The sequence below is a fragment of the Heterocephalus glaber genome, unplaced genomic scaffold (genome assembly GCF_053883595.1).
Source record: "Heterocephalus glaber isolate CG9 unplaced genomic scaffold, H.glaber_assembly_v1.0 deba00001523, whole genome shotgun sequence".
In the NCBI taxonomy this organism is placed as follows: Eukaryota; Metazoa; Chordata; class Mammalia; order Rodentia; family Bathyergidae; genus Heterocephalus; species Heterocephalus glaber.
The window spans coordinates 17,778,009-17,805,766 of record NW_028258327.1 but is presented as its reverse complement, the minus strand read 5'-3'; the positions used below and the strand labels follow the sequence as shown (position 1 = coordinate 17,805,766).

Here is a 27,758-nt window from a genome sequence, read left to right as displayed (position 1 = left end):
TAAATAAAACTACAAGTCTTAAAAGTAATAGTACAAATGAGATCCAACAGTGAGCTAGCAGTGTTGGCTAAGAACACAAAAACTGAAGACCAAGACTGCTTAAGCTCAAACCCTGTACCTACTATTACCCTGAACAAGTAACAATATATCCATGTCTCATTTTTCTCCTGTGTGAAGTGAGGAGACTAAGTCTGTGCTTCACAGTTGTTATGAAAGCCATTAACATGGATAAAGAACTCAAAAGCAGTCAGGTGTGGTGGTGCACACCTGTAATCCCAGCACTTGGGAGGCTGAGGCAGGAGGATTCCAAATTCAAGAGCAGACTGGGGTTAGTGAGTTCAAGACCAGCTTGGACTATATACAAGAAGTTGTCTCATAAAGACCAAAAAAGAAATGAAGAGAGAAAGAAAAGACAAAAAGAGGGAAGGAGGGAGTGCATTTGTAGGTCTCAGTAGAGGAAAAAGAAAAATTCAACTGCAACACAAAATACTCAATAAGAAACAACACAAGAGAGAACTGGGGAAAACTATAAACTATTATAAAACAAAGGGTTTTTTTCAACATGTCTTTTTCAGAAAAGGTACCTTATGAGCAACTTCAACGATAAGAAGGATGTGGGTCCAGAAGACCTGCCCCAGGGAGAATAACTAAGCTACTTATTACATTCATTGTACATGGAGGAATTTATTTAAAAACGGTTTCAAAAAAAGAATCTCCAAAATAATAAATGAAAGAACTGAAAGTGCAAAAGAGTCACATAACAGTATATGCCAAGAATGAAAGTAAATGGTATGTCTTCATTTTGTGGTAGGCTTCTGAGATAAAAGGTGAGTTCTGTCCATTTCTGGTTAGGATTTTTATGGATACTTTTTACAAATGGCAAGAAAGATGCAGCTGGCCCTTTTATTTCTATAATATCTTTAATTTTCCTCAATCATTACCTTTCATTCATTGCCAGCTTCTCCAAAGGAAAGCTCTCTTCTCTACATATCTCCCTCTCTCACAGGCTGCCCCTCTCAAGCCTCTTCCCTTGAGCCAGTGCTACAAACCTGTGCTCTATATTTTCATGCTAGACGTTCTAGAATGACTTAATCTGCTACATCTAAATCCTATGTCCTTTCATAGATCCTCTGTCCTTTCACAGAGCGTTGGGGGTGAGACATGATCTTACTATAAGGCCAGCAGGTCAGGCTGGCCTTGAACTCACTATACAGCCCAAATGGCCTCAAACTTGTGATGATCTTCCTGCCTCAGGCTCCTAAGCACTGGGATTACAGATGTGCACGACCACACACAACTCATGGAGGGTTTTTTTGGGGTTTTTTTTTTTGGTACTGGGGATTGAACTCAGGACCTTTCACTTGCAAGGCAGGCACAGTGCCACTGAGCTAAATCCCCGGCCCTCATGGAGTCTTTTAAAGCGTAGAAATTAAAGCTGTCCTCACCCCCAACTCTGGTGGAATTTGGTTTTACTCTCTACTCATTAAGCAATACGAAGGTCTATGTGCTGCCTGCCAAGAGCCCACTTTACAAACAACCAAAACAAGCTATTAAATTACATGAACCAGCTTGGGATTTAGTTCACTGGTAGATCCACAAGGCCCTGAATAAGATCCTTAGGATTGCAAATATAAGTAAACATAGAAAAAAGACATCACATGCTAACATTAATCAATAAGCAAGGGAATGATATATGTACTAACAAAAATTTCAAGGCAATCTGAAATAATGTGAAAGTTTGATGGCCTTTAATATCGTTAGTTTTTTTTTTTGAGACAGGGTCTCGCTTTGTAGTTCAGGCTGGGTCTGAACTCACTAGGTAGCTCAGGCTGGCCTCGAACTTGCTGCGATCCTCCTGTCTCAGCATCCTGAGTGCTGGGATTATAGGCACGCACCATCACAAACCTGGTTAACATCCTTAATTTTACACACCCTCTTTACCTATAATAAATTTTTAGGGCTGGAGGTGTAACTGAGTGGTAAAGTGCCTGTCTAACATGTGCAAGCCCCTAGATTTGATCGCCAGTACCCCCCCCAAAATTAAAATTAAAAAATCAATCTCAACCAGATTTGTAACCAAGACTAATTAGGCTCATAAATATCTTGAATTCTTATGGTGACATCTGATACATTACAAATATATTTAACAGGACATTAGCAAGTAGGCTCACGCTGGATGCACAGTCTGTTACCTCACCCTCCCCTTTCAAGGGTGTGACCATCCACCAACTCGAAGCTTTCTCTACATTCTGTCCTCTTGGCACAAGGCAGCAAAGGTGAGGAGTAACCAGCCAACCTGATCCTGTATTAGGAGAATACCTGGGGAGAGAAGGGGGCAGCCAGTTCCACTGACTGCTGACATTAAGTCAAATAGCCCACTTGAAACCACTAACTACAGCCTAGATCTAGCAGAGACCAGAGTCTTTTTTTTTTTCTCTTTCAACTTTCTCTTTCCTATCTTTCGCCTTCTGTATTTTGCACTGTTTACTTTTGTTCTTGCTCTTTCTTTCCTGTGACTATTCTCTAACACTACTGATTTTCTTTTACTCAATAGGACTGCTTATCCCACTTTTCTCTCCTCCTCATATCCCACTGATTTAGTTTCTTAAATTTTGTTTTTCTCATTCTGCAGTTCCCTACACCCTCTACTTTTAGTAGTGTAACTACTAAGCTTTATGAATCTCTAGATACCTAGTTAACTTTACACTACTGCTGTTAAATACTGTTCTATTATGATAAAAATGTTCCATGTAGTAGACATTTACTGTAGGTCAGTAATAGGTCATTTGGGTTGTCTTAGTGTTCATACTATAATTACAAATCTGTCTTGTATGGTACATTATGTGTCCTTAGGATCTGAATACTATGTATTTGATGCTATAATTGATGCTGATTTTATTACTATAGCCAAGGTGACACAGCTGCTGGTATTAATTGCTTTTCTTAGGATACCAATACAGAAGTACCTCAGTTCAAACACTTTTGTTTGCAAACAATTTGGCTCAAAAACAGAACCATTTGGCAAAATTTTTTTGTTTGCAAACTGCATCGGGTGACAAACAGAACTGTGGCCATCTTTCCTGCACAAACACCAATATGGCCGTCTTTCCCAAAATCATAGAACACATTCAGTTCGTGAACTGATGTACCACTCTTTCTGGTATCTGGATTGCTATGGTGTCATTAACGATACTGTGGCTCATTCCTGGAGAACTGGGTGCTGGGTCAAATATACTGCAACCTCCCATCCCAAGTAAATGGAGGTGGTTGGATCTTGGAACAGAAGCAAAGGCTATAGTCAAGCCCACAGGATACCACTGAAAAGTAGACATCAATTAAATATGTCTCCATACTAAAAACAGTTTTCCATTTCTAACAGCCCACAAGCCTCAAAAAACCAAAAATTACAGAAACAGAAGCTGGGTGTGGTGGGGTGGCACATGCCTATAATCCCAGCACTTGGGAGGCTTAGGTAGGAAGATCGCTGCAAGTCTGAGGCCAGCCTGGATCACACAGTGAGCTCAAGGCCAGCCTGATCTATGTAGTGAGACCCTGTCTCAATAAATAAACAAACAAATATCTAAATAAATAAATAAACAGAAATAAAAAACACACATGAAGACAAGACAACAAAATCCCTCTCAAAACTACAAATTCCCTAAGCTGATCTATGGGGTATTGAAGGAAATGAAAACAAAAGCCACAAACCTAAATTATCTGAAATTTTATCAGGGGAAATAATAAAACATACACATCAAAGCATTTAGCAAGCTCACAGAAGATGTAAGTAAACAGATACTGGGCCAAATAAAATGACCAGTGAGTTTATATAACATGCTAATAAAAAGTTAGCAGAGCCAGGGATTTAGCTCAGCAGCATAGTGCCTTGGCAAGTGAGAGGTCCTAAATTCAATCCCCGGTACAAAAACAAATAAACAAAAAGTTAGCAGAGCTAAACAAAATAATCCAAAACATGAATGACCACCATAGAAAAGAATTAGAGACCATAAAAAGACTCCAAATAGAAATTCAAGAGATTAAAAATTCTATCATTTTCAGGCAGAACTGTAACGTTCCGGTAATTTGTCAAAATGATAAACACAAAGGGAAAGAGGAGAGGAACTGGTATATTTACTCTAGGCCTTTTACAAAGCATGAGGTTGTATGTGAATCTATAAAAGGGATCATACTGTAGACACAAAGGGAATGGGCACTATTCAAAAAAGAATGTCACACCGAGGATTTGGCTTATTGGTTTCGCCGCCTGCTGCACAAGTGCAAGGACCCAAGTTCAATCCGCGGGACCAAAAAAAAAGGAATGTCACATAAATGTTACTATAGCAAAACTGGAAGAAACCACAGGGTTACCCAGCATGCTGCTAGCATCATTGTAAACAAGCGAGTTAAGGGCAAAATACTTGCCAAGAGAATTAATGTCATATTGAGCATGTTAAGCACTCTACATATTGAAATAAATTCCTGAAATGAATCAAGGAAAATGATCAGAAAAAGAAACCAAAGAGAAAGGTACTGGATTCAACTGAAGCGCCAGCCTGCCCTGCCCAGAGAAGCACACTTTGTGAGAACCAATGGGAAGGAGCCCGAGTTGTTGAGACCTATTCCCTATGAACTCATGGCATAAACTAGGTATGTATCTATGCCAGTCAGCACCTAATTAGTGGCTAAGGTGTTCTAGGCCCTGGTTAAAAATTAAAAAGCATCCTGAATTGTAAGGATAGTTTTCTTAAACTGAACAGGTATATGGTCCCCTAAACTCAGAGAAACAAATACTCAATATATTCCCACTGTACCTAATTATGTCAGGTCTTTACTCTTAAGTGTTTTTCTTGCTGAACAGTATGAGGTACTGTGCAGGTATATACTCAAACACCAAAGTATTTACAAAATATTTATACTGGCTTAAAGATCTCTATCACCATGGAAAAAGTGTATCAAAATAAATAGAAGGCAGCACGGCATTAGAGTTAAATTGTTTAAAGTACCCTGTGAGTTATTTTCTAATTCTAAATTGCTCTGACCATTCATGAAATAAGACTCAGAAAACAATACTGTAAAAGCATTTGTTTTTGTTCTCTGTAATGAAATACTACAGATGTTGGTAATATATTAAAAAAATACCAAAACACTCCTATGGCAAGTATGAGCAAAAGAAGTGACCAGGGCCAGGGATTTAGCTCAGTGGTTTCATCACCTGCTGCACAAGTGCAAGAACCCAAGTTCAATCCCAGATACCAAAAAAAAAAAAAAAAAAAAAAAAAAAGAAGTGACCAATGAGGGCAAAGAGTGTCAAAACTAGAAGATAAAGCTATTGGTGAGCAATTAATGGGAGATACTGTGAAAACAATAAGAGAAGCTGATGTAGTGGCACATGCATGTAATTCCAGCACTTGGGAGACTGAGCCAGGAGGATTGCCACAAGTTCAAGACCAGCCTGGGCTACACAGTGCCAAAGCCAGCCTGAAGTATATAGCAAGATGGTCTCAGAGAGAGAGAGAACATGAGAACATGAAAAACGGATCCCACAGCTCCTAGATGATGCAAAGGAGACTAACCTAAGATTAACCGGAATTAGTGACAAATCAGAAGATAGCTCAAATGGCATAAAAATATGTTTACAGAAATACTAGCAGAAAACTTTCCAAATTAGGGAAAAGAATTTAACATGCAGCTAAGTGAGGCATACAGAACTCCTAATAGCCAAGAACAGAAAAGAACTTCTCCATGACAAATCATGGTCAAAATTCCTCAAGTCCAACACAAGAACAGAATCACTTATAAAGGTAAAAACATCAGGCTTCTCAATACAAACCTTAAAGCTAGGAGAGTGTGGAGTGAAGTGTTTCAAGTCCTAAAAGAGAACAATTTCCACCCCAGGCTGATGCATCATGCTAAACTGAATGAGAACTCTTTTTTTTGATACAGGATCTCACCATATAGCTCAGACTGGCCTTGAATTCACTGCATAGCCCAGGCTGGCCTCGAACTCTGAGCAATCATCCTGTGTCAGCCTGAGTGCTGGGATTATAGGCAGGCCAGATATTTTCATAATACAGAGCACCTAAAGAAATTCATGAGCACCAAATCAGCACTCCAAAAAATTCTGAAGGATATCCTACAGAGAGACAATAAAGCCAACAATGACAAAAGGTCTAACGAAATGAATATACCAGGCACTGTAAGCAGTTAAGCAGAAGGGAAAGACAGAATCAGCAACAGGAAGATAATGTGATGACAAGAATAAGTCAATACCTATGGATTAACAAACAAAACCTAATGAGATGCAGTAAAAAAACAAACACATTTAATCCAAAAAGAAACTCACAGACTAAAAATGAAAAGGTAGGAAACACTATTCCATGTAACAGGAAGCTGTAAAAAAAGCAGGAGTAGCTATCCTAATTTCAGACAAAGTGGATTTCAAGACAGAACTGATCAGAAAAGGTAATAAAGGTCATTACATATTGGTTCAGGAAACAATTCCACAGAAGAGATAACAATCATAAATATATAGGGCCGGGGATTTAGCTCAGTGGTTCCACCGCCTGCCTCGAAAGTGCAAGGGCCTGAGTTCAATCCCCAGTACCAAAAAAAAAAAAATCATAAACATATATGTACCACACAATGGCACGCCCAACTTCATAAAACACACAATAGTGGACATTAAAAAAAAATTTTTATAGGGCTGGGGATGTAGCTCAAGTGGCGCCATGCCTGACTAGCAAGTGCAAGGTCCTGAGTTTGATCCCTGCTACCAAAAATAAAATAAAAATAATTTATAAGGAGGGACCTCAATAACCCACTCTCACAGAAAGATCAACGATACAAAAAAAAAAAAAATCAACGAAGTTGAACCAAACCTTCAATGGTCTTAATAGTTATTTACAAAATGTTCCACTCAACGACAAAGTACATTCTTCTCAGCAGCATATGGAACTTTCCAAAATAGATCACATACTGGCCAATAAAACAAGCATAAATAAATGTAAATGCATTAAGAAATGCTCAACATGACTGGCCATTAGAGAAAGGCAAATTAAATCAATACTGAGATTGCATCTTACCCCCAGAAAGAATGGCCATCATCAAGAAAAAACAAATGCTGGCAAGCGTGCAGGAAAAAGGAACCCTCTACAGTGATGGCAGGAATCCCAGCTATTCCTCTTTTAGGTACAATGGACCACTGACTTAGGAACTCAATTTGTTTGTGAGGGCTGCCTGTAATTCAAGTTGGTCAAATGAAGGCTCAGGCTCCTCCACACAGCCTTCAAAGTCTCTCTCCTGTATACAGGCAGACCTCAGTGTCCTTAGAGAGACATTGGCCCAGGGTTTCTTGGTTAACCTCACACAGGAAAAGATGCTGTAATGTTCCTTCTAGAACTCTTTAAGGGTTGAATCTGTATCTGAGACCACCAGGAAGCACAAGCAGCTGGCATTCAGGTCTTAACTCAAGACTTTGGTTGTAAGTTAAAACTAAAATGCCAGTCGTTCATATGTCAGGCTGGTTGTAACTCAATGGTCCACTGTATATTCCCAAAAAGAGTTAAAGGCATCATCTTACAGTGATAAATGCACACCCATGTTTATATCAGCACAATTCATAATAGCTAAATCTTAGAAGCAGCCTACACATTCATAAACAGATGAATGGATATAGAAAATGTGGTATTTATACACAATGGAGTACTATTCTGCCACAAGAAAGATAAACTTGAGTCATCTGTAGGAAAATAGATACACCTTGAGACCATAATGTTAAGTGAAATGAATGAGACACACAAGCTTAACTATCACATGACTTCTCTTATATGAGAAACCCAAAGATTAAACAAACTGAAATAAAAGACAATAGGAAGTAAGGAGATAGATCTTCCTCAAATGGAAAGGGGATCAAGAGATGGAGGGAGGGGCAGGCAGGGGAGGAAAAGGGAATGAAAAAAGAAATAAAGATGTGTTATGTACATGTACCAACTCCATACAAGGAATATAAACATCATGTACTGCAAACAAGTACTAGTAAAAAAAATTTTAATGTATTAATTATAAAGCAGGTGAAACTAACCACATCCTAGAAACAGGAATGTTACCCCTTCCCTAGTCGATCTCCTTGCTAACTCCTTTTTTTTTCTATTCCCTTTACTTTTTCAAAACTGTTTTTGGACTTCCCATCCATATTAGTCAGCTTTCTAGTCACTGAATACCCAATACCTGCAACTTAAAAAAATTTTATTTGACTCATGGTTTTAGAGAATTTTAGTCCATGGTTGGCCAGCTCTAATGAAGAAATGTATGGAAGAAAACTGCTCAACTCATTATAGCCAGGAAGCAGAGACAATGCAGGGGCCAGGGACAAGAATACACTCTTCAAAGTCACAGTCCTAATGACCCACCTCCATTTAGATTCCATCCCCTAAGAGCACATTCAACTGTGAACTCATCGCCAGCTTAATCCACTGATGAGTGCACCCCCAAGATCCACTCACCTCTGAATACAAGAGGGGGAGGGGTCATTTTAGATCTAAGTCATTACACCATCCATCCTACACACAATGATGGAGGGAGGGCAGGGGTGTTCTGGGGATCCAACTCAGAACTTCATGCGTGCTAGGCACAATCATAAGTGTGGAGCATGATGAAGTAAGAAGATAGGGAGTGGAGGGAAGGGGGGGAAGGTGAGGAAGTGAGAGACAATGGGGATTGAATACACGGCCTTAATATTAAACTACAGCCCCAGCCCTTTGTCATTTTTAGACAGGGTCTTACTAAATTGCCCACACGGGGCTTGAACTGGGCGTCAACTTGTGAGGGTCCTCAACCTCCAAGAATGCTGGGATTAGAGATTGCATCAACATGCCTGGCTGTCCCAATGATCCTTAAATAAAGGAGTTACTTATGCATCTAATAAGGGGAGGGGAGCTAATGGGGAGGGGAGAATCTGATTTACAGTTCTTTCCAATAATACAAAGGTATATGGCATATTTTCCACCATACAAAAATTGAATAGCATATATAGTTTTCTTTTGGTAATTTGAGCTAACTCACTAAAAATATCACTAACAATGTATCACAGAAGAAATGGCCTCCTGTATAAGCCATATATTTAAAACAACTCTGCAGTGGCTGTTGTAACACTATAAAATTTGTGGCAGAAGAAACGGACCCAGTCTGTGTTCAATTGGTAAAAGCTTAATGCTATCTATGTTAGGAATACTTAAAAAGTAAAAAATTGCCAAAGACACATAGGTGGAGAAAAGGAGATATACAATAGTTTAGATATGCTGGTTAAATAAAAGACCTGTAGAAATATCTGTGAAGGCAATATGACTCTAGAACTTACTCTTTGGATCAACTATATTATACAAACACTAGTTGATATTACACTTTAATTTTTTCTCTTCTTTCCAGAGTATCTTTTGAAAGCAAGAACTTTAATCAAATGTTTTTTAAAATGAAGAGAAACATCTAAACATCTGAGAGTGTCTCAATAAATACCCAGCTGGGCTGGAGGAGGGAGTTCAAATCTTTGAGCATTTTTCCCAGACTAGTTTTGAACTTTGTAAGAAAAGATATTTCTCATTTCAAGCAGTAAACAAAAGTAACATGAAAAACAGAGAAAAAAAACTGAACCACACTTACCCCCCAAGCAAGTCTGCAGTATCACTTTGTTGATTCATATTTACAACCCTCAGGCGGTGGCCTTTAAAAAAGAAAGAACAAAATAAAGAATTATCCAAGTATTTAAGGGCTGATAATAACCAGAGTATTCCTTAAGGAAGCAGGGACATGCCACAGAATAAAGTTTTAATGTGTATTTCCTGTTGTTGTTTTTTTTAATGATGCTGGGGATTGAGCCCAGGACATTATACAAGTTAGGCGAGCACTCTACCACTGAGCTAGCTATATATGCGTAGCCCTCCCTCTGATAGGTTCGGGAATGTCAAAATTTCAAAAATTTCATATAATCCAGAAATATATACACAGAAAAAGATTTACCATGGCCTTACTATTTCAGCATCTAATAACTATAAATAACTAAAACAATCCTTCAGCCAGGCACGGTACACCCTTGTAATCCTAGCACTCTGGGGAGCTGAGGCAGGAAGAGTGACACAAGTTCAAGTCCAGCGTGGGCTTACATAGTGAGTTCAAGGGCAGCACAGTGAGATCATGAAACCCTTAATAAGTCAGTGTCTATAAATTAGAACTAAACAAATGTCAATTGTGTGTTATATTTGGCCATTAGAATGAGAAGAAATTTTTCTATCTACATTAATTTTTTTTTTTTTTTGGTACCGGGGATCAAACTTGGGTCCTTGCACTTGCAAGGCAGGCGACAGAACCACTGAGCTACATCCCTGGCCCAGAAGACATTTTTAAGTTGTCCAATTTGCTTAACTAAATACAATATGTAGAGTATAATTCAATTTGTTTCAAAACAAAATGTGTATTTGAACAGCACAGATTAGAATGTACTGAGATAATATCAATCTGTTAGGAAAAAGAACACATGTGGAGTATGGTCACTTTTTAAATTCTTTAAAATTAGTTAATTTAAAAAAAAAAAGAAAAGGTCAATATGAAATGTCTGGGGGCAAAATTCTTTTCCAGGAGTTACCTGTAATGTGAGCTAAGTACTGGACAGTAGAGGTTTTGCCAGTTCCAGTCTCTCCCACCAACAATACAGGCTCCCCTTTGCTGACACATACTGCAAGCTGTTCAATGAGAACAGATGAAGGCCGCGTAGTAGCAAAAGTGAGCTTCTCCCTAGGAAAGGAAAAAGGAATTTAAAAGCCAGGGTGGGAGCTTGGATACAGCTCAGTGGCAGAGCAACTGCCTAGCAAGCCCCAAGTTCAATCCCCAGCAACAAACAAAATGAAAAGAAAAAAAGTCTGCAAGCTTTTCTTAGAGCTGCTTTAAGTAACTAAATATTCAAAGCTCAACAAACAAGAACAGATAACATCCCAGAGAAACCGTCTTCATACTACAACACATATTCTTTTTTGGGGGGCGGGGTACAGGGGATTGAACTCGGGACCCTGCGCTTGTGAGGCAGGCGGTGGAACCACTGAGCTAAATCCCCAGCCCCTACAACACATATTCTTATAACACATGAATTACAAAACTAACTCATCCTGCAAACATTGAATAATCATATACCAGGTAAGATGCTAGGCTCTAGAGATTCAAATATCAGTAAGACATTATTTGTACTAATTGTGTATCTTGAGCAAATTACTTCACCTGCTTTAACCTGTTTCCTCACCTCAAAAATGTAATTAAAAAAATAAATAAAATGTGGTAATAACACTACCTAGTTGTAATGGGTTAACAGTCTTCCACAAAGATTCAATTTACTGAGAATATGTGAATATGACTTCAGCTTGAGTAGGATCTCTGCAGATTTAATCAAGTTAAGATAAGGTCACTCTACACTGGGCCTTACAACCAATGTCTGGAAGATTTGGAGACAGAAACACAGAAACACACACAGAAAAGTCCATGTGACCAAGGAGACAGAGACTGGAAAGACACAACTGTAAACCAAGGAAAATCAAAACTGCTGGAAGCCAAAAGAAACCAGGAAAACCCCCAAAAAACAATTCTTCCTTATGGGAGGAAACATAGTCATGTCAGCATCTTTATTACAGACTTCTAGTTTCAAGACCTGAGTGAGAATAACATCTATTGCTTAAACCCACCAAGTTTGCGATAACCTGACACTATTACTAGGCCACTAGTAATACTTGTCCATGGGATTATTAGAACCATTATATGAAAAAGCAAATGCAAAGCACTCAGCACAATGTCAGATAGCTGGTATGTTTATACCTAGAGCTCAGAATCTTACATAATTCTAGCCTTCAAGGAATTTACACTTTAGTGTGAGAACCTGACTTCTAGCTGAGTCTTACTTCACTTAATACACTAGAGTGAGTAAAATCAGATTCAACTTTGCTAATCCCAAGTCTCTCACACTGATGGCCTTCATCATTTCCTTCACCTATTAATATTTGGTCTCACAAAATATACTTCGGGAAAACACTGCTCTGTTCTACGAAGCACACTGGAAAGATCGCAGTTGAGGCACATGTTTTGAGCAGGGATAAGGGGCTGCACTAGATCTTCTATCAAGCTCCTAAAGACTACACAGTTCATAGGTCAGTTTAGAACCCCAACTTACTTCTGTATGTGGACAGCCTCACTTTGTTTCCGAAGAAGTCGTACTCGACCTACTTGCACATCTAACTCATTGATCACAATTTCTGGTTTATAAAGCTGACAGAAGAATTCAACCTGTGTAACAGAAAGATTTAAACTGAGTAAAAATTCTGAATGTTCTCTGAACATTTTCTTATCCAAAGAGGCTTACTTTGCCCCTCTAATTAGCTCTCGACCAAGAAACACTCTACTTCCAAGATGGATATTAGCTTTCAATCAAAGTTAAGTTTTGTTTTTCTTCTTTCAATTTAAAAAAAATTTTTTAAAACACTGACTATATTTCCCTGAAATGGTACTTTTTATTCATTTCAATAAGGCTCTCCCTGTATGTGATACGAAGATTCTGACATTTTAAAAAATTCTACTCCTAAAAAAAAAACCCAAAAAACAAAAAACAAACAAACAAAAAAAATTAAAAATAAAAATTAAAAAATTCTACTCCTAACATATTAAAAGTAAAAGTATATTTTGTTTCAACTATGCTTTTCTTTGCTTTAAATTTCTAATAGTGCAGGAAACAATGGTCCATCTGGCTATGGCCAAAGTACAAAAACAAACTATGGAGATGCCTCTGGCTGTTCATCCAATAGCTATTTATCACTTCCCTTGTCACAAACTCAGATTTTGTACAGGCTTGGAACAAGAGTAAAAGTGGAAAAGTATTCAGGGTGGCCCCTCCCAACCAAATATTGATCAGTCTAATCCAATCATGTTAGTTTCATTATTCTTGGCTACATGAGTATCATTTAACATGTTGATAATGGGGCCATAATTCGTATGTCTCACTGCTGGGCAGCTCTGATTTAAATGTGTCACGTTCCTGCTGGCTTGGACCACGGGTTCACATGCATGAACCACCTGTGGTCCAAGCCAGCAGGAATGTTAAATCCCTTTCAGTTGGGTGTTACATTATCTGCAGCCCAAACCTTCCTAACTATTTCACAAACCTAAGAAACAGGTCTACTATTTCAATTCCTGATATAGTCATCATTCAAGTGGGAACACCTGATATCTGTTTCAAGATGCGCCCCAGACATTTCTCCAGTCAACAAACACATCAATACTACTGTTGAAAAGCTTTCTCTCCCAAAAATATTTTTTTGTGATGCCAGGAGACTAAATCTAGGGCTTTGCACATACTAAGAACACACTCTACCACTGACTTACACCCCTAGCTTCTCTGAAAAATACACATTTTGATATAAAACAACAATGGCACAATATTAACAGTTTCAGTGTTGATGTACCTACATAGTTAATATACCGATATTCATTGGTACTATTTTTTCAACTTTTCTGATGTTTGAAGCTATTTATAATAAAAAATGAGGGAAAAAAAAAATCTATGCACTACACTACAGACCAAGATGTCACTAACATATAGTTACTCCTGAGTCTATAACCTGTAAAATAAAATGGTCATTAAAACACCGGAGAGTACAGTGTACATGACGTAGTGCAAAAGGAAGCTCATTTTAAGAATATATAACACATGGGGAACTACTTAGCAGGGGGATATTTAAAGTTTTATGTCCATGACAGATAATAATAAGACTGTCAACATTTACACAAGATTCAGCATTGCAAAAGCTATCCCAGGAAAGGACCAAAGACCAGTAAGCAAGCTAAATTCTTTATACAGAAAAGTAAAAATAGCACCACATACCTTTTTCTTAGAAATATTCAACTTGCTTCCAATAATTTCTGCTATTTTCAGTTTGCTTGTATGCTCAGAAAGCATTGCTGTGAAACAGTCCAGAGCCTATTAAAATAACCAAGGTAAATGCCAACTGATTTAAAAATATATATATTAGTCACAGAGCATCACTATCCTGGCCTCAAGAGGAAAGAACATAAAATTCAGATGGAACATTTCTGCAGGACTGAAGGGAATGCAACTCAGGTACAAAGAGGACATGTAGGATTTATTGTGGAAATATTAGTTATATTAGAAATAAATAAAAATCATCTCAGGCCGGAGATTTAGCTCAGTGGTTCCGGCGCCTGCCTAGCAAGCACAAGGTCCCAAGTTCGATCCCCGGTACCAAAAAAAAAAAAAAAAAAAAACACATCTCATTTTGCAAATTTTAACTTCATGCATCATGTACACAGTTCATGGGATAAACCGACTGTCAGTGCTAACAGAAGACCAAACATTGTTCCTAGCAGAAGAGGATACACATGGTGTGCAATAGAAGGACCACTGGGTCATTATCCTAATCTAGCATTCAGTATTAGTGACAACCAGTGGGCCAACGAAGTATGTGTTCTGATGCAATGAAATACAAAGTACCACCAAACTGTGCCAGGTGCAGTAGCACACACCTATAACCCCAGCTATGTAGGACAATGAAGCAGGAGGATCACAAGGTCAAGAACAGCCAGGGAACTTAGTGAGACCCTCTCTCAAAGTATTTTTTTTTTCTTTTGTAATACAGGGAATTGAACCCAGGGCCTTCACACTAAGCTACATCCCCAACCTGTTTTGGGTTTTTTGAAGACAGGATCTCACTAAGTTGCTAAGTTATCCAGGCTCGGTTCAAAAGTAATCCTCCTGCCTCAGCCTCCAAGAGTGCTAGGATTACAGGCATGTGCCACCATGTCTAGCTCAAAATAAAATTTTAAAACAGGGTTTTAGTTCAATGGTAAAGTTTTTGTCTGACATGTATGATCCCCTGGGTTTAATCCCCAGTCCTGAAGAGAGAGAGAGAGAGAGAGAGAGAGAGAGAGAGAGAGAGAGAGAGAGAGAGAGAGAGAGAGAGAGAGAGAGAGAGGCACCACGAAAAATCAATTCTATTCCAAAAAAGTTAAACTTGCAAATACCAGGTACTTTTTTAAGCTTCTATTTACAGATGATTCAAAGGATAAACTAGGGTCAAGGACACCATTACTGTGGTATAAAAAAAAAATCTGCCAGATGTGGTGGCACATGCCTGTAGGCACAGTAGGAAAGTTAGCCTCAGTATTTAAGGCAAACAGGGTAAAATCAGTGGTGATTTATAGCAAATACATCTGCTGAATTACTGAAAAAGTAAACCATTAGGCATGCAGCAGTACTTCTGTGTATTAGGTCTTTAGAAACCGATTGCACTCACTAGGAGACTGAAGCAAGAGGATTGCAAATTTGAGTCCAGATTGGGCAACTAAATGAAACCTTGCCTCAAAATTAAATAGAGGGCTGAGGATATATATATCCAAACACACATACATAAATATATCTATATAAGATATGTAGATATTTATATACTATATATCCATTTTGTCTTTGTCCCCAGTTCTTGTCTTGGCCTAACATTTAAAACAAGATAAAAACAGAATTACCAATGATACTTGTTTTTGTTATTAAAAAAAGGTTTTTATTTTTTTGGTATTTTTGAGACAGGGTCTCACTGTGTCATTCAGCCTGGTTTTGAACTATGTAGCCAGGCTGGCCTCAAACTCACTGAGATCCTCCTGCCCCAGCCTCCCAAGTGCTGAGACTACAAGCATGCACCACCACACCCACCACCTGAGTTAATTCCAACAGTAGTGACTCACAGCAGGGAGCCCTGAAGGGAGGGGCTGGCTATGTCAGAAACAGCACATTCCTAACAGGAGGGCTGAAATTTTCAGCCTCACACCTGACCTCTGAGAAGGACAGAGATTGGAGACTGAATTTAAAACAATGAGCAATGGCAATAAGGTCTCAATTAAATCTGGACCCCCAAAGTATGGAGCCTTTCCTGGCTGATAAATGTAATGATGCACTAGAAGAGAAGCTCTTCCACTCAGACTCTCTAAGACCTTGCCCTGTATGTCCCTTCTTTGCACATTCCGGAAATGCACCCTGTATAATAATACTAACTGAAGTATACCGCTTTCAGTGAGTTCTGAGTCATTCTACCAAATTACTGATCCTCAAGGAAGTCATGGGTACCCCCAAATCTATGCCACAAGCCATAAATCTGTGTGCCCTTTCCACAGACTTGCAGTTGGGTTCTGAAGTGACAAGAGTCTAGTGGAGGACTGCGCCCTTAAGGCAGTAGGGTATAAGCTCACATTGAGAAGTGTCCAAATTATACTGAATTAACTGCAAGACACCAGTTAGTGTGAGAGCAGTATGGAAACAATGATAGAAAGCCAGATAATGAAACACTGCCTAAAGCAAATGGCCTGACGTCGTCAATAATGTAGTATGTTTAAAAGGGGATTCTGGGCTAGGGATTTAGCTCAGTGGTTCCAGTGCCTGCCTCACAAGCACAAGGTCCTGAGTTCGATCCCCAGTACCAAAAAAAAAAGGGATTCTGACACTAAGATTCCTTAAGTCTACATGCATAAGAGAAAGATGTAGAAGGAAACACATTAAGGTGTTAACAGTGCCAGGCAATATTTGGATGTGGAAATACATTTTATCAATTTTGTTTTACTATAGTTTCACATTTTATGCTTGCTTTGGCAGCACATATACTATAGTTTCACATTTTGCAACAATACATATATATTGCTTCTTTATATACCTGTTCACAAAAACATTACTCACCATAGCCAAAAGGTAGAAACAACATAAATGCCCATCAAGAGATTAATGCAAAAACAAAATGTTGCATATGGAAAATTATTCCACCTTAAAAAGAATGAGGCATTCATTCATGTTACAACATGCAGTAACCATAAAAATATTCTGGGTAGACTAGCCTACTCCTGGAGGCTAAGGAGAGAAGGAAATAAGTATCACAGAAAAAAAAAATTGAACTGTACACTTTATTTATTTATTTATTTATTTTTCTGGTACTGGGGATCAAACTCAGGTCCTTACGCTTGTGCAGCAGGCGGCGAAACCACTGAGCTAAATCCCCGGCCCTGAACTTTAAAAGGGTAAATTTTGAAAATATAAAAATGAAAGTGTAAATTCTGGATTGTGGATTATATCTCAAAGTTTTTGTTGTTTGAAGAGACCGGCTCTTGCTGTGTTGTCCAGGCAGGCTCCAAATTCCTGGGTTAAATAGATCCTCCAGCCACAGCCACAGCCACCTAAGTGGCTAGGACAGCAAGTGTGGGCCACTGTGCCCAGCTAATGAAGTGGTTTTATGCACACGCACACACGTGCACACACACACACACACACACACACAAACAATAATATTCTATCCAGCAGTAAAAAATATAAAAGGAATCCTATGAAAGATATTAGTAAAGTATAAAACAAGGTTACATGCAAGAGATAAGAAATGTGGGAAATAAGTTCGCTTGAAAATGATAGACAAGAATGCCACACAGCATTTCAGGGTTCAGCTTAGCACGAGTGTGCACTCCAAAAGAAATTTCTAGGGGCTGGGGATTTAGCTCAGTGGTTCTGCTGCCTGCCTCGCAAGTGCAAGGTCCTGAGTTCAACCCCCGGTACCAAAAAAAAAAGGAAAAAAATTTCTATCTACTCAAAAGTAATGTTACCATACACAAAGAGATACTACAAACCAAATTGGGTCACTGTTCTTTCCTCAGCCCCAACTGACAAAAACCAGAGCACAACACTGAAAACTGGCTCATGTAGTAAGATCCCATAGATCTACAAGTAGCACTACTTTTACTCTTGGATAGGTGGGAATAAATCTCACTTTGTTTTCATTATATTTGGCAGAGCTGTACTTCGATACAGCTTCCCTCTCACATAACACATTTTTTCCCAGTTATACTTTGTAATTCCCACATATTTCTCTGAAATAAAGATAAAAAGTTCTACTGAGGTTAAATAGAGGAATCAAACAAATACAAATTATCAAGCAGACTAAAAAATTATACATAGGAATAAATAGGTATTTTGGAAACACTTTTATCATGCTTTACTATGATCTAGGAGTTTTCATTCTACCTTTACTTTCACTGTTTTTTACTCTATCTCAAAGTATACTTCATTTGAAATTAGTAACAATTTGTTTTAAAAAGTTTTAAGACAACTTTAATTCAGTTTTAACTAGCTATGGATAATAAACCATACTTAGCCGGGTGTGGTGGCGCATGCCTGCAATCCCAGCTATTCAGGAGGCTGAGGCAGGAAGATCACTGGTTCGAGGCCAGCCTGGGCAACTTAGCGACCCTGTCTCAAAATAAAATAAAAAATGCTGGGCATGTGGCTCGATGGTAGAACTCTTGCCTGGCATGCGCAAGACCCTTGGTTCGATTCAGAGTACCACAAATAAATAAACAAACAAAACCATACTTATACAAAAAGAAAAACAAAACAGACTATCAAGAAACAATAGATAAATCAACAGCTTTATGGAGCAGAGAATACTGACAGGAAAACTATATCTTACCTCTTGAAAAATATTGAATGATGCCGATGAAGATGAACTGTCAAAGCTATGAGCAATCCTATTACACCAATTCAGCAGATCCCTTTAAAGGAAAAAAAGAAAGAAAACTCTAAAGAAGTAAAAGAACATAAGCTAAAGACATCAGAGTTTATAGGGACCACTTATATTTGGGAACACCTTTTAACCAAGTGTCCCCTTTATTCTGCCAAGAGGAAGAAAAACGTATTAAGAGATTTGTCCTTACCCTTAAGGGGAAGTCAACTATCTCTTATGTCTCCCCCATGCATGCCAGATAAAAGAGTAAGGAAGCAACAAACTCAGATAAAAATAAAGAGAGTTGTTCGTTCTTAGCACACTTCTTAAAAATCAAGTAATGACAATGGAGAACTAAAGAGCAGAACTCATCACACAGAGCAAACTCCAAGAAATCTTATTTAAGACACTAGGAGTCAAGAAAGGACATTCAGTGAAAGAATGTTAACAACTACTTCCAGGTTTTTCTGTAAAAGTATTTTTTGGGTTTTTTTTAAGCTAAAAGTGGCATTACCTTTACCAAGCTTTCCCAGTCAATAACTATAGATCTAAAAGGGGTTTAACCCCATAAAGTAACCCAGAAGTTTAATTTCAAAACCTGTCATAACCATTTAGTTCTAGCTGGTAAAAACTTTTCAGGGAAGCTGATTCTAAAGTATCAATTCAAAAGAGAGTGTAACATAGTACCTTAGAGACAATTCTCTTCCCTCAAGGACTGGTCTTTTGTTTTCTCTTCTGGATTCTAAAACTTCCTCAGGAGCCTGTGCCCATCCAATAGAACTCTCACTCTGACAGTGATGTTTCTCTCCAGTAAGCTGGATGTAGATGTCAAGCAGGTGATCAGCTGCTGCCAACAGGCTGGAATATCTGCTCCGAAGAACCTGACAGAGGGAAGAAAAAAAATTTAGTACTAAGTACAATGATTTTTGAAAAGTATACATAAGCTGAGGGCATAGCTTAGCATCAAATATTTGTCTAACATATATGAGGCCCTGGATTTGAATGAAGCACCACAAAAAACAACCAAAAAGTATACATAAAATATTGCTGACAGACACTAGTCAACCCTTCAAAAATGGACTTCACTATGAAACTTGTAATCCTTATTAGGCATAAGAACTTTGCACCCTTACCTGCTCCTGCTCCCACTCATTCACTCTATACAAATGACATGACTTTTTTCCTACCTAAAATTCAGTTACCTGGCAATCTTACTACATAAACACAATTTAGGGAGTAGATGTCAGATGTTAAAAGGGTCTCCAAGCAATCAAAACGTACCCATCTAGGCTGGAGGCAAGTAGTAGAACACTTGCTAGCCTGTGCAACCCCAGAATTCAGTCCCCAGCAAAGAAGAGAGGGAATATATTTATTCAAGACCAAGGAAATACTCACTGACGAATTCTTCAGGTACTAGTTACTGTGGTTCCAAAGATAATTCTAGTCAGCTTTATTATATTACTTTTCAGTCAAAAGCAAATTAGAACCTGGCATGGTGGCACACACCTATAATCCCAGTACTGTGGGAGGCTGAGACAGGAGGATCAAAAGTTTGATCAAAGATTGAGCAACTTAAATGAGTCTCTGTCTCAAATTAAAGGGAGAGGGGGACTGGAAGGACTAGGCATATAGCTTACTGCAAAGGTAGTTCAATCCCTAGTACTGCCCCCAAAATTGAATTCAATTCAATTTTTTACAACAAAACAGCAAATTAAAAGCAGTTTTGAAGAAATTTAAAGAGTAAGTTTTTACATCAACAGATGGAGGGAGAAGGGAGGGGAGAGGAAGGAGATGAAAAACAGAATTAAAATCTGTTATGTACATGCACCAACAAGAGGAATATAATCATTATGTACTATAAACATGTACTAATATGCATGAATGCACACACCTGTGATCCCAGCATGCAGGAGGCTCAGGCAAAAGGATGGTCATGAATTTGAGGCCAGCCTGAACTATATAGTAAGGCCTTGTCTTAAAAAAACAAATAAACAGGGGCAGAGATTTAGCTCAGTGGTTCCACCCCCTGCCTCACAAGCCCAAGGTCCCAAGTTAAATCCCCTGTGCCAAAAAAAAAAGCCCAAAACAAATAAATATGCACAAAAAAATAAAAACAAACAAAAGAGTAATTTTAAAAGCACAAAGAAGTTTGGTTTTTTTATTTAAAATTTAAAAGGCAAAAAACAGAATTTAAGAGGGCCAGGGATTTAGCTCAGTGGCACCATGACTACCTGGCAAGCACAAGGTCCTGAGTTCAATCCCCAGTACATATATACATATATAGATATATACATATATATGTATATATGTGTGTGTATACATACATATATAATGATATTATATATTATATTTTATACATATTATATAACATATTGTAATATATTATGTTGTAATTATATTATATAAATACATATATATGTGTATATGTGTGTGTGTGTGTGTATATATATATATATATATATATATAAAATTTAAAATGCAAAAGATTTAGTCCAATTCACTTCAACAGATATATTAGGAATTACTGCAGTAGTGTACTTGGTATTTATAATATTGGTTCCAAAGATTTAATAGGTTCAGTCAAGTTTGTTTGAAAAGGCAAAGAAATACTTAATCATCCAACACTTTTAAATTACCTTGAAAAGAAGTACTGTATATTGTGATTCCAACTTGCATATGTAATTGCACACACACACACACACACACACACACACACGCACTTTATGTAATGTCTATATAACTAAAGGCCTTACAGTGTCATCCCAAGTAATAGATCTTACAGTTTTTATTTACTTTTTACAGAAGAATTTTACAGTTGACACTATGTAACACATATATTTCAGATGTGGAAAAACAGAGACAGAAGAACAATAAAATCAAGAAATCATTTTTTCGAGGAGAGGCACTGGTGATTGAATCCAAGGGCCTCTGCACTGAGCTACATTCCCCAGTCCTTTTGCTACTGTTTTATTTTGTTTTGAGACAGTCTCAAAATATGGACTCAAACTTTCAATCCTTTGCTTTAGTCTCCTAGTGTTAGAATTACAGGTATGTGCTACCACACCAAGCTCAAATTCAATTTCATGAATTTTTCAAATACAGAATATACATTTTTGTGTATAAAGGGAACATTTCCAAAATTGTTATATATTTAGGCATTGTTATGGCTTATGTCTACATGTTCCCCCAAAGCCTCACGTAGTCATAGGTGAGGCTTTTTCAGAGGTAGCTGAACACAGAATGTGTGATTGATTCACGGTGCTATGAATGTTAGAATCAAGGGTGCAAGATTAAGGATGGGTGATTACTAAATCAGTCCAATGATTTAGCTCAGCAAGGCCCAGTAGCCTAGATAGAATATAAAAAGGGCTTAAAAAAGCTGCTAAGGTCCCTTGCTTGCCCTGCTGCCTTCTGCCCACCATGAACTGTTTCTCCCCTGCAACGCCTGTCTTCCAGGCCACCGGACCTTGGAGCCAGCCAACTATGAACTGAAACCTCTACAAACTGTGAATAAACCTTTCCTCTTTTGAGTGTTGGATATTTTGTCTCAGCAATGAGAAAAGTAACTAAACAGGCATATAATACTGTCTAAGTATTTAATTTTAGCAATAATAAAATTTAGGCAGCCTTAGATTTATTTTTCCTAAGTTAGTTTTATTGAGGTATACTGCAATACACTGTAAGATTCACTCTGTTATAGGTGCAGAGTGTAGACAAACATATGTAAACATGTAACCACTACCACAAGATATAGATCATTTTGCTATGCATAGTGATGCACACCTGTAATGCCAGTGCTCCGAGAAGCTGAACCTAGCTGAACAAAGAGGATCAAAAGTTTGAGCCCTGCCTGGGCAAGACTATCAGGAAAGAAAGGAAGACAGAAAGAAAGACAGAAAGATGGAGGAAGGAGGGGAGGAGGGGAGGGGAGGAGGGGAGGAGGGAGGGGAAAAGGAATTTAAATGGAAGGAAATGCAAAGGTCTATCACTCCCAGAATAAAGTTTCTTGTATTCCTATCCTAATCAATCTCTTCTCCACAACCCATCCCAGAGAATCACGAATCTTGATTCCCATTCCTGTGGTTGTCTTTTAAATCTAACATCTACGTAAGATTATATAGTTTGTAGCTTGGCTTCTCCTACTTAGCATATTTTTTAATTCATCTAGATATTACTGTACCTATCAGTAGTCATTGCTTTTTACTACAAAGTTAAGGATGTCATTATATGAGCATGTGTTCTATTTATAACGGGGGGGTGCTAATTTTACTTGGAAAAAACCTTGTCAGGGGTAGCTCAGTGGTAGTAGAGTATGTGGTTAGCATGCAGAAGGCCTTAAGTTCAACCCAGCATCCAAAAACGGAAAAAAAGAAAAATCAAGTTTACCACTTTAGCAAAAGCCCCAAGTATTCAGAAAGATTCTAAAAAGGAAAGTTTATTATTATTACTATTTTTTAATTTGGGAGGAAGTTCTGGGGATTCAATCTGGGGCCACCAGCCTTTTTAATTTTGTGTGTGTCTTGCCAAGTCAGTAAATTCCCCTAGCTGGGGGGCTGGGGATTTAGCTCAGGGGTGCCTGTGCCTACCCCACAGGTGCAAAGTCCTGACTTCCATCCCCAGTACCAAATAAAATAAAATAAAATTGCCCTAGCTGGGCTCAAACTTACAATTTTCCTGCTTCAGCCTCCCACAACACAAAAAGTTTTTATGTACTCACTGAACAGTCATTTTTGTACCATAGCCAGGAACATACTTTTCTGTACTAGCACAAATGTCAAAAATTAAACACAATAACACTTAAAATCTAATCTGATATGAAATGGCTCTATTACCAATTCAAGATGTATTTTAGAAATTCTTCCCTTTAATAAGCATTTATTATGTACCTATTTTGTATCATACACTGTTCCATGAATGGGCAAATAAATGAAGAATGGAGTCCACCCTCAAGAAGTCTCAGGGGGAATGAGAAAACATGTAAAGAAACCAAACTTGGAGCAAAAATGACAATGCAGTCAGCACGATTTTAAAGACCAAAGAAAGTTTCAAAGAGCAGGAGATGGGCCTGTCAGGTGTCACACAGGCTGTGAGCAGACACTGCCAGCACAAAAAGCAGAGCACTTAAGACACTGGAGACCCTTAGACACATTCTTGATATATGAGGGAAAGTAGTCTTGAGAAAATGCCAGGGGTGAGTTGAAACATACTCAACTCATTTTTTAAAGTAGTTTTATTTTGGGGGGTTGTTGTCTTGTGGTTTTTTGTTTTTTTTTTAAAGGTAGGATCTCATTTTGTAGTTCAGGTTGGCCTTGAACTCACTATGCAGCCCAGGCTGGGCTCAGCCTCCCGAGCGCTGAGATTGGAGCCATGTGCCACCATGTCCAGTTGTCTGACATTTTAGCAAGAAGTCAAAAACACATCTTTCTAATAAGACACCTGCTCTTTGCAACAGAAATATAGTTCCTCATGCTCCCTATGAATCTCCTAATCATATGCATAAGAGTTTTAGTCACAATACATTTATTCAGAGTAGTGCTTTTAGAATTTTTATTACTAAGTCTGGAAACTGAAAAATAACTCAACTATGTATGATGTGGCATGAGGGAGTAAACACTCCTGTTGACCTCCTGTGAGCAGAATGACATGTGCACTCATGGCAGGAACAGAAAGATGAATGATAGCCTTTACTTCAAGAACAATACACTGAGTAAGAAAGAGCAGTTGTCAGGTCGGAGATGTAGCTCAGTGGTTCCATACCTGCCTGGCAAGCTCAAGGTCCTGAATTCGATCCCCAGAACCAGAAAAAAAGAAATAAAAAGAGCAACTGTCAAATATTCTATCCTCTCAATCCTCAATAAACCACATCTATATACAAATTTCAGTCTTCTCTTTCAAAAGAACAGACTGCTAGATTTAATTTTTAAAATGAAACATTTAAATGTATACAACTACAAAAGGAGCTACATTATGACAGTGACACAAAAGCACTGTCTTACAATGTGTGAAAAGTGGGTAGATGATTTGAAAGGAAAGGTAAAGATACTGAAGGAGTTTACAACTAAGGCACCAATCCGGTGGGAAGAGGAGGACATACCAGACACAGAAAAAGAGAACCACAATGCAGAGTGTTAAGAAACACAACTGAGGGCCAGGGATTTAGCTCAGTGGTTTTGCTGCCTGTTGCGCAAGCAAGAGGACCGGCTTTCAATCCCCGGTACCAAAAAGAAAAGAAACATAACTGAAAACCACATCGCCAGGGAAAGGTTTCATTCCTTGATTACAATAATAAACCTTTTCTCAGCAAATATGGTGAACCAGATATCCTGAGGACCCCTCTGCTAATACACATCTAAAATGCTGGAAAAAGTATCTGTGGCTCGGTTAGGTTTGCCTGGTATAAGTGAGACCCTGGATTCAATCTCCACCAACACACAGACACACACACACACATGCACACATGCACGCACGCACGCTGTCTAATGTCATATATTTATCAAGAAACTTACAGCAAAGGGCCGGGGATTTAGCTCAATGGTTCCGGGGCCTGCCTTGCAAGCGCAAGGTCCAGAGTTTGATCCCCGGTAACAACAACAACAACAAAAAACTCTATGTAAAAGATAATTTTATTCAATATTTTTAGTTTACCTGTATTTTGACTATAGCCCACCACATGAAGGCTGGTGTGGCATTTTCCACTTGTGGTATCATGTTGGTGCTCAAAAGTTTGAGATTTTGGAGCATTTTAGATTTTGAATTTTTAGGTTGGGATGCTCCATCTGTACTATTTCCTCTTTTGGTGGTAACTTTTCACAATATTAGGAAAAAAGGAAAGCACTGATACATTCTAATACCACATACCTCACTCAGTTCTTTCTTATCCAGATTATCCAGGTGAATTTTGGTCCAATATTTGTCTAGTAAAGTAGCATGACTATTTAGTGGCCGATGCCAATTTCCTCCACAGCTTAAAAGTCTACATTTCAAGATTAAAACAAAAACAAAAGCAGATAAACTAAGTATTATGTACTTGTACCAATTCCCCCCTCTAAAAAAAAAGGTAACAGGGTTGAAGAAAGCAATATATTTTTAAAAACCCATAAAATGATAGGGTTTGCTGTGGGTGTAGCTCAGTGATAGGGCACTTGCCTACCATGTTCAAAGACCTAGGTTAGATTCCCAGCACCACAAAAAAAAAAAAATATCCAGGTAACAAGGTCTAGCAAGGTGTTGCATCTAGAAATGAAGACTAATTTAACGAAGTAAATACTATACGATACTAGTTTCATTCCTGAGCAATTTAAGATCTTGAAGAAGCTATATAAAGGTAGAATGGTAGTATAAAAACTTTTGCCTTCTGGTTATTATAAAAGGTAGACCAACACTACCTTGTCAGGAGCCATTCTACATAATTTTGGTGGAAAAAAATCATTTCACAATTAAATTATGATTAGGGCTATCTGAGGCCTCAATAGTCCCAACATGCTGTGATGCTCAAGGGCAAGATTCCATCATCTAAAAACATCCTGGTTCTTTGAGAACCCAGCAGCAATATAAAAAGAGAATGGTTTTTATCTGGAGAGGGACAAATTCAGTTTAACTCATCCCACCTACTGTTGTAAAAACATTTTACTCATCTCAGCATCCAGGTCCTAATCAACATAAGCTCCTCATTGATCCTAAGATCCTCATCAGCATAATATCCTCATGGTCATAGGATTACCACCACCCTCCAAAGCATCTGATACTTCCTCCAATGATTTTAAGATCCTTGTCAATTTACGATTATCACCACCCTGAGTCATCTCATACTCTCTATGACCCCAATAGTGGCAAGCTCAGGGTGCCTTTGTCTTTCCTGCCCACTGATGAGGCCCAAAGCTCAGCTTCTTCTCTAAGTCTCATTTCCTGTCTTTATTCTTTAATTCGCTTTGTGTTGTAGTGGCTCACAAGAGACCAGGACTCATCACAGGGGTTCTGGTAATGTCCCCTTTCCCATTCCCTACATTATCTTTTATTTATAACACTACATTACTCAGGGTTTATTCCCTTCTTTGTGCTTATATGTTTTGTTGTTCTTTGTTTTGGTTTGGTTTTTTGGGTGTGCATGTATGGTAGTAAGGATTGAACCCAAGGCCTTGCACATGCTAACCAAGCACTCTACTACTGAGATACATTCTCCAACCCTCTTTTATTTTTGTATTGATAGAGGGCCTCCCTGAGCTGTTCAGGCTGGTCTCAAACTTGCAATCCTCCTGTCTCATCAGTTAAGTCTTTTAATTGCTTGAATCATCTTCACCACAAACAAGATAAGCCATTAATTCCATATTTACCATATGACAAGTCTTTAATGCAAGTCATTTCAGTTAATCTTTACACAGACATGATTTAAAGTACAGGCAAGGTATACACAGGTACTAAATATTAGGATCCAGATTCAGAGCTGACAACAGTCTCACCTCTGATTATTTCTGAAAATATGAAAACAAGATAAAATGTTTTCAAGTGGCTACTTATGTTTAAGAAAAAACTCTTATAAATCAACTTTATTAAAAATAATAAAAAATAAGAAGGGTGAATCTGTCATCAGTTCCTACTAACTTTGCTTGAAGTGGGCCCAGAGAACTCTATTCTATGAATTCTGGACTTAACATGCAGGTTAATGTGGATGAGGCTGTAGAGCTGGAACAGAAAGGTTAACAGCACATACCTCCTGGTTGCAAAAAACTGAAATCCAGGAGCCACTTTCAGACAGTCACTGCGGCCAGGAATCAAGAGCTGTCCATTCTCCAAGAGAGGGATCAGCACAGAAACCTAAATCACAAAACCCCACTGATAAAGCCATTAAAACATTAGAAATCACAAAAACAAAACAAAACAATGGACACATCCTCAGAGGAAACTCCAGTTACCATACAGCAAATTAGGGTCAAATGCAGGTAAGAATCTCCAAGTCACCTACTCTCCAGCACAGCACTTTATTCATCCAACATTCCTTGAGTGTCAACTGTGGAACAGAACCAGGCAAGCTGCCAGGATAGAGCTTTTAAAGCCTACATTCTGGTGGGAAATAACAGACATGGAAACCACCACACAGCAAGACCGGCATGATCTAGCAGTATACAAAGAAGCAGAGCAATGATGTTGCCCAAAAGATAATCTTTTTGCTGAATCTTAAAATATAACCAGGAACCAGGTGGG

At 38.3% G+C, this 27,758-nt stretch overlaps 1 protein-coding gene across 5 annotated transcripts in view; it reads right to left on the bottom strand.

Annotated features, from left to right (window-relative positions):
* The window catches only part of Mdn1 (midasin AAA ATPase 1), a 160,032-nt gene that overhangs the window by 107,077 nt on the left and 25,197 nt on the right, over positions 1-27,758 (bottom strand). For all 5 annotated transcript variants that reach the window (XR_002388006.2, XM_021240695.2, XM_021240696.2 and 2 more), the window contains exons 8-15: positions 27,268-27,371; positions 25,419-25,533; positions 19,248-19,441; positions 18,528-18,609; positions 13,904-13,999; positions 12,200-12,312; positions 10,634-10,782; positions 9,655-9,715 (exon numbers count right to left, since the gene is read on the bottom strand). Coding sequence is in view for 4 of the 5 variants with exons in the window: in XM_021240695.2 (XP_021096354.2) it covers positions 9,655-9,715; positions 10,634-10,782; positions 12,200-12,312; positions 13,904-13,999; positions 18,528-18,609; positions 19,248-19,441; positions 25,419-25,533; positions 27,268-27,371 (914 nt within the window). In the remaining variant the exon portion in view is untranslated. The remainder of the gene's footprint in view (positions 1-9,654; positions 9,716-10,633; positions 10,783-12,199; positions 12,313-13,903; positions 14,000-18,527; positions 18,610-19,247; positions 19,442-25,418; positions 25,534-27,267; positions 27,372-27,758) is intronic.